The sequence below is a fragment of the Xyrauchen texanus genome, chromosome 42 (genome assembly GCF_025860055.1).
Source record: "Xyrauchen texanus isolate HMW12.3.18 chromosome 42, RBS_HiC_50CHRs, whole genome shotgun sequence".
In the NCBI taxonomy this organism is placed as follows: Eukaryota; Metazoa; Chordata; class Actinopteri; order Cypriniformes; family Catostomidae; genus Xyrauchen; species Xyrauchen texanus.
The window spans coordinates 27,138,972-27,156,498 of record NC_068317.1 but is presented as its reverse complement, the minus strand read 5'-3'; the positions used below and the strand labels follow the sequence as shown (position 1 = coordinate 27,156,498).

The 17,527-nt window shown below is 36.3% G+C and overlaps 1 protein-coding gene across 3 annotated transcripts in view; it reads left to right on the top strand.

Annotated features, from left to right (window-relative positions):
• LOC127635112 (TLC domain-containing protein 4-B-like) overlaps positions 1-16,442 on the top strand; it is a 28,376-nt gene extending 11,934 nt beyond the window's left edge. For 2 of the 3 annotated variants that reach the window (XM_052114902.1, XM_052114903.1), the window contains 3 exons: positions 825-919; positions 12,398-12,471; positions 13,710-16,442. In XM_052114902.1, coding sequence (XP_051970862.1) covers positions 825-919; positions 12,398-12,471; positions 13,710-14,025 — 485 coding nt within the window. In that variant the 3' untranslated portion in view covers positions 14,026-16,442. The remainder of the gene's footprint in view (positions 1-824; positions 920-12,397; positions 12,472-13,709) is intronic. The other variant, XM_052114904.1, reaches the window with a different exon arrangement.
• The last annotated feature ends 1,085 nt before the right edge of the window (positions 16,443-17,527 follow it).

Below are 17,527 nucleotides of genomic sequence, written 5' to 3'. Positions count from 1 at the left end.
AAAATGTTTGTTCTGATCAGAAATGTTTTTTTTTCTTTTTTCTTTCGTTCTGGTTCGGGCGTTTCACAGCCTCCTTTCCAAATAGTAACCGGTTAGAATGAAACAAAAGAACGGTTAATAACTTTCTTTAAAGTGGGTGTAATAACAGTTGCAGTGTTGCCAGATCTCGAAAGAGAAACAAGGGACCTGGTCTGGAAAACAAGCCCAAAATAAGCCACTTGCTTCACCAAAATTAGCAAAAATAAGCAATTGCATTTCTTCCTGTGTGGTGGATTTATCAGCATAGAAATCATTTCAAGCATGCAGTTAATTCAAGTAGAATTTTAATTACAGATCTGCTTCTTGATCAGAACCCAGCAGCATCATACCTAACAATAATTGATTGAAGACTTAGAAACAACTTAGACATTTTCTTTTTTACTCTAATATTGTTTTCCTTGTATCTGGATTAGCCGTACATGTACAGCATATGTAGTCAATATACATAGTTGTTAAAAAGGTCTTTATTCACAGAATGCAACATCTAAAATTAGGTTATGTTCTTAAAAAATGTTTTGTTCATTCACGGTTTACGTTCCTTGAAACGTTTTTAGTCCCTGGTGGTGACTAGTTTTTTTTTTTTACCTTTGAATTAAATTGCCCTGCCATTAATAAAAACAAAGAATAGTGTTTTCAATTAAATATAAAAATGTAGCTACATTTATGTTACTAAATAAAGTGGAAATGCATCATCACATTCTGTGAAAAGAGTCCATTGATTGAATCAGATTTCTTGTCGCAGATTGTTAACTAATTTTCCCTTTTTTTTTCTGTCTGTTTTTCAGATCTGCTGCTTATATTTTACTATTGGAGAGCAATAGGAGACAAGTTTTTTGTAGTCCACCACCTGGCAGCATTGTATGCTTACTACTATGTACTGGTGAGTTCCCTGTTGTCCCATAACAGAACATGCAGGCAAGATGGGAAAGAGACAACCAAGAGTAAACAGCGGTGGTGCTCAGGTGTGCAATTGGTGCTCTGAAAGCTCTGTTCCCCTCACTAACACCCTGTGAGATCTAACATAATTATAAACCACAAACTATGTTAGTTGTCCCATATGTCCAAGTTGGCACAGTTGCAGGCCAGTGTACATGAATGTTTGAATGAGTGGTCCTTTTTTTTTGTAGTCATCAGGGCTAAACGATATTGATGGCCAAGGGTCATTGTGAGAGAGTTTAGGGCCAGTTGATGAAACGATATTCATTGACATTGTAACATGCCATTCAAATATTTGGATTTCTATGATGTATTAAACATCATTGTTGGGAATTCTGCTGATTAAAACTTTTCACCAAAGTAACACTATCTAGCTGGCTAACATAGATAAGGTTTTGCCAAAATTGTGAGATAGGCATCAGGAAGAATGGGTTGAAAATTAGTCATATTTTGCATTGTATGCCATACATTTTCCAGCAAAGCTATTTTTATTTGTATTTTTTTGTACAAGAATCATAATTAATCATAATTAACCACTAGGCTACACCAATATCAGACCACTGCTGTTCACTCTTGGTTCAGTTGAACCGTTACCTTCTAGGTCACCAGGTTCTTTAGCTGACTATGGCTATGATGATGATGATGATGATGATGGTATTTTTTGCATGGAATGCTCATTGATGGTTATGCAGTAGTCCATTCTCTCCTCTCTACTCTCCCTCTGACACACTTACCCCTTCGGCGACTGTATGGTCAGTTCTGGCTGCTTCTGGCCCAACTGAACCAGAATGTGTGCATGAATTGATGCTCGCTTTTCCTATGGCGTTGGTGGAGGATTTCCTGTGTGCATGCTCTTGATACCATCCCCTGCTTTGAGCCAAAATTTTGTCTTAAAGGGATAGTTCAACCAAAAATGCAAATTCTTTCATCATTATCTCAGCCTCGCATCATTCTTAACCTCTATATCTTTATTCCATGGAACATAAAAGTGAATATTTGGAAGAATGTACTGGTTGATCTTTTCTTTGCAATTACAGTGAATGGGGACTGAGGTTTCCCGCAACAAAAAAGGATGCAACGCTCCATAAAAGTAGTCCATACAACTTGTGCACTTTCCAAGTCTTCTGAAGCCATATGATAGCTGTGTTTGAGAAATCAGATCAGTGAGACAAAGATCTTAAAACAATAGTTCATTTACAGATCTCTACACTCAAAAGTGCTAAGGAGAGCAAGGAAGAATGTGAAGATTTCCAGTGAATGACAATTAGCAGACTGAAATTTAAGTTGTTATTCACTGAAAATTTCTCCAATAAAGCAGCAAATCCTGTTTGCGAAACTGGTCTGAATCATTCACAAATTAAACTGATTAATTTCTAGAGTTGAACTAAGTTGCTCAATGATTTGGTTGCAGGGGTAAAGGAATATTTCACCCAAAAATGAAAATGCTCTCATCATTTTCTCACCCTCATGTAATCCCAGATGTGTATGACTTTCTTTCTCTTGCAGAACACAACCGAAGATCCTTAGAAGAATATCTCAACTCTGAAGGTCTTCACAATGCAAGTGAATGGTGACCAAAAACGTTTTAGCTTCAAAAAGCACATAAAGGCACATATAAGTAATCCATAAAACTCCAGTGGTTTAATTAATGTCTTCTGAAGCAATCTAATCTGTTTTGGATGAGAGCAGACCAAAATATAACTCCTTTTTCACAAAACATCTAAAGTTTGGTAATTGCTTGCATTGTACAGACCTACAGAGCTGAGATATTCTTCTTAAAATCTTTGTTTGTGTTCTGCAGAGGAAAGAAAGTCATACACATCTGTGATGGCATGGGAGAGAGTAAATGATGAGAGAATTGTAATATTTTTGCTGAACTATTCCTTTATCAGCTCATTAGAGGTGAAGATAACCAGTGAATAATGACAAATTTCAGTCTGTTCGTCACACAAAGCTATCATATAGATTCAGAAGACATGGAATATAGCGTATAAGTTGTGTAAAACTATTTTGCGATGGGTTATTATACTTTTATGGTACTTTTGCATTATTTTGCATGTTCCCATTCAGTACATGGAAATCAATCAATAATTTTGTGTTCCACAGAAGAAAGTCATTGAATGACACGAGGGTGAGTAAATGATGGCAGAGTTTCCATTTTTGTTTGAACCATCCCTTTCACTCTCTCTCCATAATCTATCTTATTATTCCTAACAACCACATCTCAACTGCAGGACGAGCAACTGCGAGAAACCGCATGTTTGTTGAGCTGTTTCGAGATCTGTTGAGGGTTCCAGTGAGTCCTTGATTCACCCTCACGTCATGGGAAGTTTTTCTGATTACTCACCATTCCGATTGGCACAGAATATGCATTTTACAGTTAGCTCAGTGAAAGAGGACCACATAAATCAAAATTACAGCTAACTCTTGCCTTGATCTGGTATGCGGAACAGGTTGCACTGTTCCTCAACTAAATGATAAACAACTACTCGTAGGCCTTATGCTCTATTTTACAAAACAATTAGCAGAGAAATCATAGTAATGGAGAAATAACTTCTTAGACATGGGTCATTCTATGAGCGAGTGCCTTTTCAATTCTTAAAAGGTGATTTGTATAGTACATTTCTGTAAGATTTAAGACTTTCTATCAGATAAAGAATGTCTTAATATTAATAAATTGCATTGTGCCATCCTAAGATAAATTAATATATATTAATCTAAGTTGGGATGTGTCTATGATTGGTTGGACAGTAACATGGCTGACAGTTATACAGTTAGATATTACTAGCCTTGTAATCAAGGACAGGGCACTACAAAGTGCACATCAGAAAGAGAATTTAATCTTGTTCTACAAATATCTCATTTTCAAGAATCAGTTATCTACTGCATACAATCATGGCAGAAGTAATTTAGTTGGGTCGTATCTAGACGGTAACCCTAGTTCTGCCATAATTCATAGTCAAATGCAATATTCATACACTTTTCTCAAGAAACTGTTAATTGGTAATTGAAGGCAACCGTTGTGTAGAATGACCCATGTAATTATTTTTGTTGGAGTCATTTTTCTTAGAAAATGAAAGAAATCCTTTTTCTACAAATCATCAGAAAAACGGCTGTTACTTACAAATGCATTTGGGGCAGCGCCTGATGATGTTAGTGGCTGTATTGTTGCTTTCCTTTCAAATAACTTGGACTGAATGAATGCAACTTGAGAATCGCTTGGAAACTGAACGTGCATATTGTTGTCAAAATGTAGACCATACTGTCACTGGTCACTTTAATGACTGCCTAGGTATACATGGAAATGCTCCAAATGATCCTTATTACAACAAGATTAGATTTAATTTAACATCGATATGGAAGTCTCTGTTGGGTCCACTAAATACTTAAGTCTGTCGATTTTGAAGAGTCATAAGTGTCATTCGTTGTTATTGTTTCCTGTGTTATTTTTGAAATGATGTTAGTGTCAAAACTAGAGCTAGCAATCAATTTAATATACAATAAAAATGCAGATGTGTATGTTGCGCTGTTTTCTTTTTTAGTGTTTCATACCATTAGCGCAGTGTTTATTATATGCTGTGTCATTAGAATCCTGAAAAACATGAAACTGTCACGTGCGGTTTCATTCTGATGATATTATGCTTGTAAAATAATTTATTACGGAATCTACGTACTAGTCGGGGGCATGATTAATTGTGCTTTTTTTTTTTTTTTACAAATTATGTGCTTTAATTTTTATGGACATTACTTTTTGTACACTACAACTTGCACAAATTTAACATGTTAAATTGACACCCTAGATAAAACAAATTAGTACGCAGATAATTTATTACAATGACTTTATTTATTTATTATTATTATTATTATTGGGTACTTCCAAGACTAAATAAGACTTGTCATTTGTAACATTTTAGAAGTGCAATAAACCCCCACCAATTATTTTTATTATTATAACTTTTTTATATTGTGCTTCATTTTTAAAACAAAACCTTTTTTATCGGTTTTAGTGCTGGCAAATTAGCTGTTAGAGGCTGAATTTTTGTATTATTTTTAATTGATAAAAAACGAATGAATTTGTCAGTGTTGTGTGATTTGTTCTTCAAAGTGCATGTCAAACGAGTCTTAAATGTTGGTGTTGCTGCTTTTGTGTCATTCGTTCCTTTTTGCATTTTATCTGCACCTTTTTCCAAGAATCTGTCTGTCAGTCTGTCTCTGTCCCCACCTAACATGACTTCTTGAATAACACAGTCTCACGTCCTTTGACTAGCAAAACTCTTCATGCAAAAACTACCAGTGTAAACGTTAGGCTAGTCGGGTTTAGAGATGAGGGCCAGACTTGGCTGATCTAGATGGACTTTCTCCCGTCTTGTCTGCTGTCCTGCTGTTATGGAACTCTGAGCAGTTACTGAAGCCCAGTTACAGTATGGACTTACCAGTACCTAGGGGTACGAGCATGCGTCTGCTTGCCAGCCTGATTTTTCCATTTTATTTTATGGTATTAAATGGAGTAAGTATGCTAATGTGTTTTTTTTGCAGCCCCTAAAGGTAAGTGTGTCATTGAAATGCAAGTATTTGATGAGGAATTAAAGTGCACAGTGCAAAAAGTCATTTTTAAACAGTATTTTTGTATTGTTTTCCAGTAAAAATATCGAAACATCCTTAAAACAAGATACATTTACTTAAAGCAAAATTGCGTATGATAATTACACTTGTTTTGAGATAATTTATCTTGTATTAAGTATTTTTGTACCCCACACAAACCTCAGTGTTTTTTTTTTTTTTTTATTTATTCTTAAAATAAGAAAAAAGTATTTGCTAATGGGGTAAGAAAAAATTTAATTAATTCAAAATCTATATTATGCAATTTTGCTCCTTAAGGCAATTTATCTTGTTTTAATGATGTTTAGATATTTTTCATGGGAAACGAGACAAAAATACTCATTAAGAAAGTGATTATTGTAGTGTAAATTTGATTTAATGGAGGCGAGGTCAACCTATTGCTGCTCTACGTAGTTGGGGCTGGGTATTCAGATTATATTTTATCATTAGATTTTCATTATATACTGAAAAAGCTACAAATCCATGTCTTCAATCAATAAATATGATGTCTTGAAATTGCATATATACAGTTGCAATCAAAATGTTTCAATGCGTTCTGGTTATGTGAATTAAAACTAATCAACTAAAACCTCAGTAAACAGTCAAAGTAAGTTTTAAATACACATTTGAGTGATTTTGAGAACAAAGAGTTCAGTTTACCCAAATTTAAAAATTAAAAATAACTAATTCTAAAACAAATGTCATGTCAAAAATATTCAACCCCCAAAGTCAATCATTTGTGGAGCATCCTTTACCCTTAATAACATCAAATAAATGTTCCAGGGAAGTGTTCTCAGGCTTTGGACACATATCTATTGGAATTTTTACACATTTCCCATGAGCAAAATCTTCCATCTCATTGACATTCTTGAACTAGATTTTGGACAACTTGGATGTATCCTTGGAATACAAGGAGACTTGGAAAGTCCAGTGATCACGAGCTTCAATTTAGACTCTGAAGGAATCACATTTTTGCTAAAATTGCCTGATGCCTGAAAGAGTCCACGGTGTCAGTCACATAGTTAGGATAGCCATTTCTTGAAGCCTCAACTCTCCCATATCAGGACTGACCCACCTCCATGCTTGACTGTGGGGATGGTGTCGTTCTTGTCATCACCTTGCCTTTCTTATTCCAGACGTACTGCTGACCCATCAAAAACTCATTTTCAGTTTAGTGTCATACATACACTGGCAGCCAAAAGTTTGGAATAATGTACAGATTTTGCTGTTTTGGAAGGAAATTGAAGATTTCATACAAAGGTATACACTGCAATCTTCAAAGACAAAGGACAACTGGCTCTAACAAGGACAGAAAGAGATGTGGAAGACCAGATGTACAACTAAACAAGAGGATGAGTACATCAGAGTCTCTAGTTTGAGAAATAGATGCCTCACATGTCCTCAGCTGACAGCTTCATTGAATTCTACCCGCTCAACATCAGTTTCATGTTCAACAGTAAAGAGAAGTCTCAGGGGTGCAGGTCTTATGGGAAGAATTGCAAAGAAAAAGCCACTTTTGAAACAGAAATACAAAAAGAAAAGGTTAGAGTGGAAAAAGAATCATAGACATTGGACAACAATATTTGAAAAGAGTGTTATGGATCTTAACCCCATTGAGCTTTTGTGGGATCAGCTAGACTTTAAGGTGCGTGAGACAGTCATAGCTATGGCAAGGGCTACAGGAAATGTGGGATGAAATGACCCTGAGTATCTGGACAAACTGACAGCTAGAATGCCAAAGATCTGCAAAACTGTTATTACTGCATGTGGAGGATTTTTTTTTTTATGAGAACTCTTTTGAAGTAGTTTAAGAATTGTATTTTATTTTTTCAAATTGTAAGCAATTTTTCACATTATTATTGTCCTGACCATACATTGTGATCTGTAGAATGCCACTTTGGTGAATAAGAGTACCAATTTCTTTAGATAAGAGCAAAATCTGTTCATTATTCCAAACTTTTGTCCACCAGTTTAAGACCATAAAACCTTCCAGGACCTAACAGGTCTTTCCAAATTCCTTCTTGAATAAGTCAACTTTTCCCTTGGTGAAGTTTTACTTTCATCCACACCCAAGAAGGTTGCAGTTGTGACTTCTGAAAAAATAAATTATGAATGGTGCTGCCATCTTTGTTTGTTAGAAATTGAAGTGCCTTGGAAATTTACTTTTAGCCATGGTCTTTCTTGTGTAATGAAATAATCTTCTGTATTTGCTTTAGTGATAGCTTATTTAGGGCCCAAGCCTTGAAAAGGCAAGGCCCTATTGTTTTCGTTAGAATATAATTTTTCTTACGACTATTCGGGCACTTTTGGGGCTCTTAACGTGCTCTAAAACTCTTGAAACTTTGCACAAGGGTCAGAACCCGCGGCCAATAGGGCTGGGCTGAAGCTGGTACCGGGGCGTGGCAGGGGGGCTCGGCGGCGCCCGAAACTTGGTCCATAAATCAAACACGCTTGCATGTAATAATATGAAACTTGGTACACATATAGATCTCATCGTTTCATATATCCTTTATACTTTTACTTTTTACCTCAGGCCAACTGGAAATCATCTATTTAGGGTTGTTTGGAAAACGCATGCAATGGAATTTGAAATACTCCTCCTACAGAATTCCACCAATCGCCACGAAACTCGGTCAGCATGAAGTCAAGACATTGAGGATGAAAAATTGCTGGCGGATTTTTGATATCTCGAACGGTTTGGCCGTGGCGAGGAAACGAAATGATGGGGCGAAAAGAGAAACAGGAAGTGTGTTATAACTTCTGCATACATTAATTGATCTCGATGAAACTTCAGCAGTGTGTTCGCTGTAACAGGCCGATCGCATGGATGTGACTATTGTGAGTCAAAGTTATAGCGCCACCAACTGGCAGAAGGAAGTGTGTCACTTTCAAAATGCTTTGAAATCACCCTCTTATTTTTACCCGATTTACTTAATACTTTTGGTGTGTAATGTAAACACACGGCAGATGTAGACATGTGAAAGGATTATTGATATCTTGGATACTGTTGCCGCGGCAATGCTTCAAACTCGAATATTCTTTTTTGATGCTTTTGAGACTCTTAGCATTCTTGAAATTGCATGAAACTCGACAGACACATCACATTTATTAGCCAGTAGACATGTGCAAAGTTTCAGAAACGGGCGTGGTGCAGGGGCTCAGTAGTGCCACCTTTTGACAAAAGTGAGGGGGTTGGTTTTACACTTTGACCCACAGTCACAAAACTCAGTAATTATATTGTTCTCATCGAGCCGGACAACTTTCTAATTTACAGTCATTAGCTCAGACCAACAGAAAGTCAGATATTTTGGTTTGAATGTGGATGTTTTGGAGAATTTTCTCTCCCTCTCTCACTGACCCTACGTCTCTCTGTGTCTGGGGGGAGGGGGATGATTTGGCTGTTGAGTGAGAATGCTTTTATTTTTGTTTTTCAAGGTTTTGGGGCCTTTAACGTGCTCAATCTCTTGAAACTTTGCACACGGGTCGGAACCCGCGGCCATCAGGGCCGGGCCGAAGATGGTACCCGGGCGTGGCAGGGGAGCTCGACAGCGCCCCCTGGAATGGGACTCGAACACTTGTCCGTATATCAAACATGCTTGCATGTAATAATATGAAACTCTGTACACTTGTAGAGCTCATCGGGCCGAACAACTTTCGTGCTCTAAGTTTTACGCCAGCCCAACAGGAAGTCGGCTATTATGGGTTGTTTGGAAACACATGCTCTGGAATTATATATATTCCTCCTAGAGAATGAATCCAATCGCCACCAACTCAGTCGGCATGAAGTCAAGACATTGAGGATGCTACATTCCGGACGGATTATTGATATCTCGAACGGTTTGGCCGTGGCGAGGAAATTGATTTAGGACTAAAAAAGGACACATAAAGTGTGTTATAACTTAGTTCTATCTACAGTTACAAAACTCGGCGTGTATATTGTTCTCGTCAAGCCGAACAACTTTCTAATTTACAGTCATTAGCTCCGACCAACAGAAAGTCAGATATTGTGGTTTGAATGTGGATTTCTTGGAATTTTTCTCTCTCTGACAGAGTGCCCCCTCCCGTTCTGTGTTTTTTCTCTCTGTCTCTCTCTGACAGACATAGTGGCCCTGCCATTCTGTCTGTGTGTGTGTGTGTGGGGAGGGGAAGGGGGAGGGAATTTCTCTGTTGGAACTTTGAAGCTCCAAATCGCCCTGAACATAGACATCCCAAGTCATTGAAAAGTACAAATGGTATTATTTAAAGTTTTTTTTATTTTTCTCTTACGTTGTAAAATGCCACGTTTTTGAATGGCATGTAAAATGTAAAAATAATCACTCAATCTCCATTTTTTTTTCTCTGATCTGTTGCTATTTTAATGATTTAAAAATCAAAGCACTGACCATTTAAAGTGTGAGCTTGTACATTTTGAAATAGTTATAAACAGTCACAGCAATGCAGTGTTATTATGTACCTAGATAGTCTTTCAAATAAAATGAGTTTACCCCAAAAAGATATTTCTCTCATCATTTACTCACCCTCAGGCACGTGCACACATAGACATCAAAGGGGGCTTGAGCACCTGCCCTTTTTCTTCCTCGAGAGAAAGTGCCCTTTTTTCTGGGGTGTTTTTTAATTATTTTTATAAATAAATTAATATATATATTCCTGTTTACGCACAGCTTCCCTGTCAAACAAATATATTTATTAAATAAAAAATCAAAACATCAGGTCGGTAGATGAGATTTTGTCGATGCCCGCCTCCCTCCCTCCCTCCGTGGCGTGTACAGTGCCTCGACTATACAGCTAATTAGCCAAAAGCAAATATAGTTAACTTGTGTCTTGCTAACATTCATGACTCATGAGCTACTAGCTAATGTAATAGGTTAGCTAAAGTCTAGCTAAGGCAATATATCATGGCCATACAGGCCAATATACTGTACTTATTGGAGACATTACAGGTGAATACAGTCAAATTTGTGTGATGTACTTAACATAATGATAAATAATCTTAAGATATTATATTGTATGCTATGTATTGTGAATACACCCATGTTAAACATAAAAATGTACTTCCATTGCATATCATAGGAACACATAAGCTTAAATAATAATTACATTGATAAACCTGTACAAAGACTTCCAGATAAATACTGGCCTTCTGGATTAACACATTTAAGTGCTGCAAAAGATATTGACCTATGACATCAACAATTATTCTACATTTGAATTACCTCATAGATGTGACTATTGTGGTTCACGGTCATAGGCCCTGCCGCAAATGGCACACTTCATATGAATTTTCAGTCTTGTGTATTTATTTCATGTGTCCATTAACTCCATGAGACCGTAGGGTGTCTCATTTTTCATTTTAGGTATCGGAAAGGTGCTCACGCATACTTTGTGGTCGATATGTGCCCTCAATGAGCACTTTTGCAGTGCAAGCTCTACAGCACACATCTTCTCGACAGTCAAAGTGAGGTTACGTTATTGCCCATCGTGCACAGCAACCCTAAAGGCACGGGGGGTGGCGGTGCCACCGGCTTGGGCCCGCCATCGCTGCTCGCAGCTATATTTCTAACTGCATTTTTTGCATAGAAATACATTTTTACTTATGACACTAAACTTACATTTAAAAACTAAAATAAGTGCCATTGTAGAGTGATTGCTCAATTTTGTTTTACAACAAACAATACTTGTGGAGCCTTACATATTTTAAAAACAGCTACATGCAATCGGGGTTGAATAAAGTAGAACAAATGCTACATCGGTACTGTCTCTTTAAGAATGGTGGCAGCATATCAGTGTTTGTTATGGTTGAGTGAACATAATGAGAGTTCACTGCTTCTTTGGTGCATACATGCTATGCGTGATTAGAATTAAATGCATGTAGCTGTTTTTAAAAGAGACATTATTCAGTTCCAAATTGTTTGATCACGCCTTTGGACACACCCATTACATGGAACGAGTCAAATTAAACTTTTATTCTCAACACACTAAAAGGATCTTGGTGTTAAACTTTTTGGCCGCTCCTCACCTCAATCACTGTTGAAGGAAATCTGAATATTTACCAGCCAGTGGCTAATCATAGACATTTTCACTTTATTTATTTAAAATTTACTGTTAATTTTTAGAAATGTGATCACTTATGCAAGTGATTTACTTGCATTGTAGAGGGTTGCCAAATAGAGTTCAACATCAATATTGTGATTTAAGATTTCATATCGAGATTGTTCAAATGAAGATCGCAATGCATTGGGAAATCAATATTATTACCCAGTCCTAGGAATTGTAATTAAGCAAATGGCAATTTAATCTCTTCTGTAAACCATTGAACAAACTATATTTTTAGATACTTAAAAAAATACCAAAGATAAGTAATCTGCACAAAAGTATGTAGTTTCTTTTGTCCTCTTGTTTTCAAGCAGTTTGACTGTGCTAAATTGTTTACCAATTACATATTTGAATGTAAGATTTGCACCAAATGACTACTAGTGTATGAGGTTCAAAGTGTAACACTGTCCCGAATGAAACGCTTCGATTTAGTTTTATTAAATGAAAGCATATGCTGTTTTTCGGCTAATGGAATCAACGTTTTATTCGCATGCGATGTGTTGCCACTAGCTTTAGCCTGTTAGCCAAACTCAGTTGAACACTCTTATCTCAAGTAATATGCATATTCAAACAGCATGGGGTGATTGTAAATGATTTAACACACATTTGCAAGGAACTGTCTTTACAGAGGTTTTGTTAGTTGCCCATTCACAATTAATTACAATTGTTTTGTCAGTCCAGCATCGTTGAGTGCAGGAACCTTCCAACGTTCTTCACCTTGTTGTTACAGGGTCAAGGAATGTTGCCTTATTTTGCTAACTTCCGTCTGCTTGCAGAGTTTTCCACGCCGTGTGTGAACCAGCGGTAGGTATTTTGCTGATTGTGTTGAAATATGTCTTATAGGCCAATCTTGTGGTTTTGCTCCTGCACGCTATTGCAAAGAAAGATGTTGTTTTATGAATCTGTCGTCAAACTGCAATAACTATCTCTTCCTGAAACTTTTCTGTTGACGTAACCAAAGCATCACGGACAGGGAAAAATAATATTAACCAATAATATCATAACCTTCCACTGCTACATTGTGTCCTAACCAGGAACTACTTGCAACTACTTAACTACAGCAAGTCATTTGACTGTCCACACTTAAAATGAAAATACTGTGTTAAATCACAGACACTCAGAACATATCTTATGTTTAATGTGCAAATTTTAGAAATGTGGTTTTGGACCAATGAAATCTCTTTGTCACAATCGCAATATTGCTTTACTTCTCGTATTCTCTTGTTTAATATTTATAACCTGCCACATTTTTCGTAATCCAATTTAATGTCGATGGATGAAATAAAGTCTCACTCTACATTATTTCCAACTGAATATTCTTTCTCTCTGTAATAAATTGAATTACAGATGTTAAATTGGTTGCAAATGTCTTGTTGTCTTAAAGGAATATTCTGGGTTCAATACAAGTTTAGCTCAATCGACAGCATTTGTGGCATAAGGTTGATTATCACAAAAAACTATTTCAACTCGTCCCTCTTTTTCTTAAAAAAAAGTAACAATCGAGGTTACAGTGAGACACTTTCAATGGAATTGAATGTGGCCAATTTTGCAGGGTTTAAAAGCAGAAATGTGAAGCTTATACTTTTATAAAATTACTTTAATTGTTCTGTTAAAACTGTGTTATTTGAGCTGTACATGGTTTAAATTGGTCTTTTTGTGGTCGTTTTAGAGTTTCTTGACAATGTTGTCATGGCAATGAAGTTATAGCCAGTTTTACAACTTTACACAGAAAAGGTTAATAAGCGATTTTATCACACTAAAATTGTGTTAACACATGTAGAGTTTATGTCTTGTGGCTAAACAGTGAGTATTTTAACATTTACGGATTAGTCCCATTCACTTGCATTGTAAGTGTAACGCAAAGGAGGGACAAGTCGACGTTTATTTTTGTGGTAATCAACATTATGCCACCAATGCTATCGATTGAGTTGAAATGGTTTTGAACCCGGAATATTCCTTTTAAATAAAAAATGAACAAACCATAATGAATTATATGAAGGTTGATTAGTTTACTTTGTCATTTTTCACACCTTTTTTCCCAGCTGGTTCTTTGAAGTATTAGGTTACCCCAAATCCTCCAAACCCAACATGGCTAATGGGGTTCTGATGGCGGCTGTGTTTTTTCTGGTGCGGATCGCCATCATGCCGGTGTACTATGGCCGAATGTTCTCCGTGTATGGCACTGAGGCCTTCTACAAGGTCTCCTTCGGCGGCCGCAGTGCTTGGATCTTTTCCAGCATCTGCTTGGACATCATGAACATCATGTGGATGCATAAGATCGCTCGCGGCTGCTATAAAGTCCTGCGGTCCAACCGAAAGTCCAAATTTGAGAGCCAAGAGAACGGAAAAATGGATTGAGCGCATGGACGGTGTTTGGGGTCTTGTTGTCGGTTTTCAAGGGCAGATATCCAAGTTAGTGGGCAAATGGGACACTACAATATAATAGTGACCAGTACAGAGAAGGCAAACTGCCTCAGAGCAATATTTTCAGTCTGTGGCCAGTTCTTTCAACTGAGAAGACCTAAAACCAGACTGGCTTCCCACAAAACTGTACATTGCAGGTGCAAATAATGCGCTATTCGAGACCACCGGCTAAAAAACCTGAACCGTATTTTAACCTTGTTTGTTTTTTGCCTTAATTCTGATCCCCGGTGGCTGTTTTTTTTTTTTTTTTTTTTTTAAACTGCGGGCAGGTAAACCACGTTATTTATTCACCAAAGTCCATTCAGTCGCTCTGAATCACTGTACTGTGCAAAGGGGCCAAGAGGTCAGCAAATCACCTGATGTTCTTGTTTACTTTGAAGCTTTGAAGAATCATCCAAACTGCACTCTGTTAAAAATCAGAGATTACAGGGTTTGTTGGAAAAAGACCCTCCATACGGACAAACAAGTCTACCCAAGACCTTGATTTATTTGTGAATCTCTTGGAAAATCACACTTTTCTAGTGATGTATTGAATGTTTTATCCTGAGGTAATGATTGACTTACGGATCTGAAACCATTCTCTCTGTATTCACATTAATATAGATCTAGTTTTGTTTTTAAGAGTAATACGTTTACACACCCGCAAGATGCAAATGTGTGTTAAATAGTTAAATGCTTGAGTTTGATTTATGTGAATCAGTAATGTGAAACCTTTCTCACTTCAGTCACATTCAATACAGAACCGGCTTTGTTTTTGAATGAAATTGGTTTACACTCACACTAGATTACATACTTATTGCAATCTGTTCCCAAGAAACAGAATTTACACTGTTCACTCTGTACAGTTAACTGCATGTGGCAATGTTGTTATTGGAATGTTTGCATTGTACATGGAAATTTTATTGGACATAGTATAATTGTTTTAAATATGTTTATGTACAGTGCATCCAATCAATACTGAAACTAATGGTTATATTTTGTAAAAAGGGATTTAAAAGGAATTCTATAAGAGCTTGTGAATGTTCGACAACTTTTGGGGTGTGGGTGTCTAATAGTTTTCCTGCATCATACATAATTTATTGAACCAGTTTTACACTGGGAGAGCATGGAAATGTTTGTACTACATATTTATTATTTTGTAATGGAAAAATATAAAAGGTGTCAATGTATCCAAGTAGATTTACAGCTTATGAGAGAATTCACATTACAGAAATACTTTTACAAATGCATTTTGAAATTGTCACTATGTATTTAGTGTAGAATATTCATACTGTACACACGTGCATTCAGTGGTGACAGATATGAGCGCATATGTTTTATTAAATTAAATATTAAAATGTATGAAATGGTTGAGATAACAGAATGCTTTGCGTCGTTCTGATGCGAAGAGGTTCTGTTTCTAATGAACAAAGTACTTGAATTTTTATCTACGTTATTCAGAGAGAATCCTTGTTATGATTTTAGCCTTTGCATTCAATCACTTAAAATGCCTTTTGTTTGTTTTTTAATAAACATCTTTAATTTACTTGTTTTAGTGTCGTTTTAACACATGGTTCATTGTATATTCATGTAAAGGGTATAAACCCTCTTTGTTTTTGTTTTTTGTTCTCAATGTTACTACCAAAGTTCGGAAGAATGACTGTTTAAACGATGTGTTTTTTAATCTTAAAAATTAAATTAAATAGTGACACACCAACACAAAGCAGGAGTGTATATTATTTTAAAATGCAAACTACTGATGAGCCTACAAACATGCATTATAGCTCTAATTGTGTATAAAGTATAAAATACAGCAAAGCCGCTTGCAGGTTATTACCACAGCACAGATGGATTTAAGGGTTTTTATCAAAGAGTATAAATTTGGCCAAGCCACACATTTTCTTGTCTTTTTGCCAAAACTATATTGAATTGTTTATTTTAAACGAATCCTTTCTTTAAAAAGCTAAACTTCCAGTGTTAGGAAGTGTATCTGGCTTGATAGAAGATATAGATTTTACACCTTTAAAATATGAATGTAAAACAATCTCTTAAAAGTGTGGACACAGCAAATACATTTTAGTCAAAACGTAATATTTGACATAGGATATGTAGAAAGAGACTTTCATGACTGTTTGCTTTTTGTTACTGATACGTTCCATGTTCTGATTTCATGTCACAGGAACTTTTTCCCATGTCAAGGTTTACATATTTTACCAAGGTGGCCACAATGATTCTGTTCCCACAAACGGATGGAAAGTGCATATACCTGAGGAATGACAGTACTGTTAATATTTTAACATTTATTCTTTCACGTGTCTTAATTTTTCACTTACATTGTCATTTGTCTCAATAAAGCAATATGTTCAACTTGATCCATGGGCACTTTGTGTTTGCTTCTTTTCAGATGAAGTCTTAGTCAGAGTTTATGCTAATATGCATCTCTGATCTCAATTTATTTCATGGAAACTGCATTACAATTGCTTTTGTGCACTAAAAATGATCAGACCACTGAACTTTAGCCTGTTACCATAAAATAGAACAGGATCTTTCATATGTTTTGTCAAAGCCTACTGGCCAACGTGAGTTTACGCTGTTCTGAACACTTTTGAAAACATTTTTGGTTCTATTTGGAGTTTTTATTATTTATATCTTTGGGCCATACTTGAAAGAGCCTGCATTAGAAATAAGCATTGAAATCTAAATATGTTTGATGTTAAAGTAATATTCTGGTTTCAATACAAGTTAAACTCAAACAACGGCATTTTAGGCATACTATTGATTATCAAAAAATATATATATTTTGTCTTGCCCCTCCTTTAAAAAAAAGTGCAATAACCTGTGTTACAGTAAGTTACTTACTATAGAAGTGAATGAGGGCCCGTTTTTGAATGTTAAAATACTCACTTTTTCAAACGTATAGACACAAGACAAACAAAATGCATGTAAACATGATTTAAGTGTGATCAAACCATGTAACTTTTATGTATAAAGTTATCCACAATATTCTCAGCGTGTCCACTATTTCGGAAGGTGGGCGGGATTTCCGGTTGGCTAGCGGAAGTTAGATTGGTTGCCGTTTTATGTGTAGCCGGTCACTGCTTGCTTGTGTGTCATGCGGAACGATTCTTGCTTTTTAGATGTTGTAAGATGTCTTATAAATTTCCCGGACCATGTGTGCAGTTAATGGTTATCCTAATAATCATGCAAAACTAAAGTTTTGTCTAAAACAGCAATGTTATGATCAGAAACCACTCGCAAAGCCCTGCGGCCCCAGATGCTGCTTCTTCCATCGGCTGCCTACTGAAAGATTGACTTAGGAACATCTGTTTGAAAAAGCTTTGGAAGAATTTGTTTGTGTGGTCTTTTCACTTTATTGGCAAGAAGACAACAGCAGGGATTAGTTATATTATCTACCATTACAGTCTGGCTACAGTAGACGTCCAGAAACACAATGAAT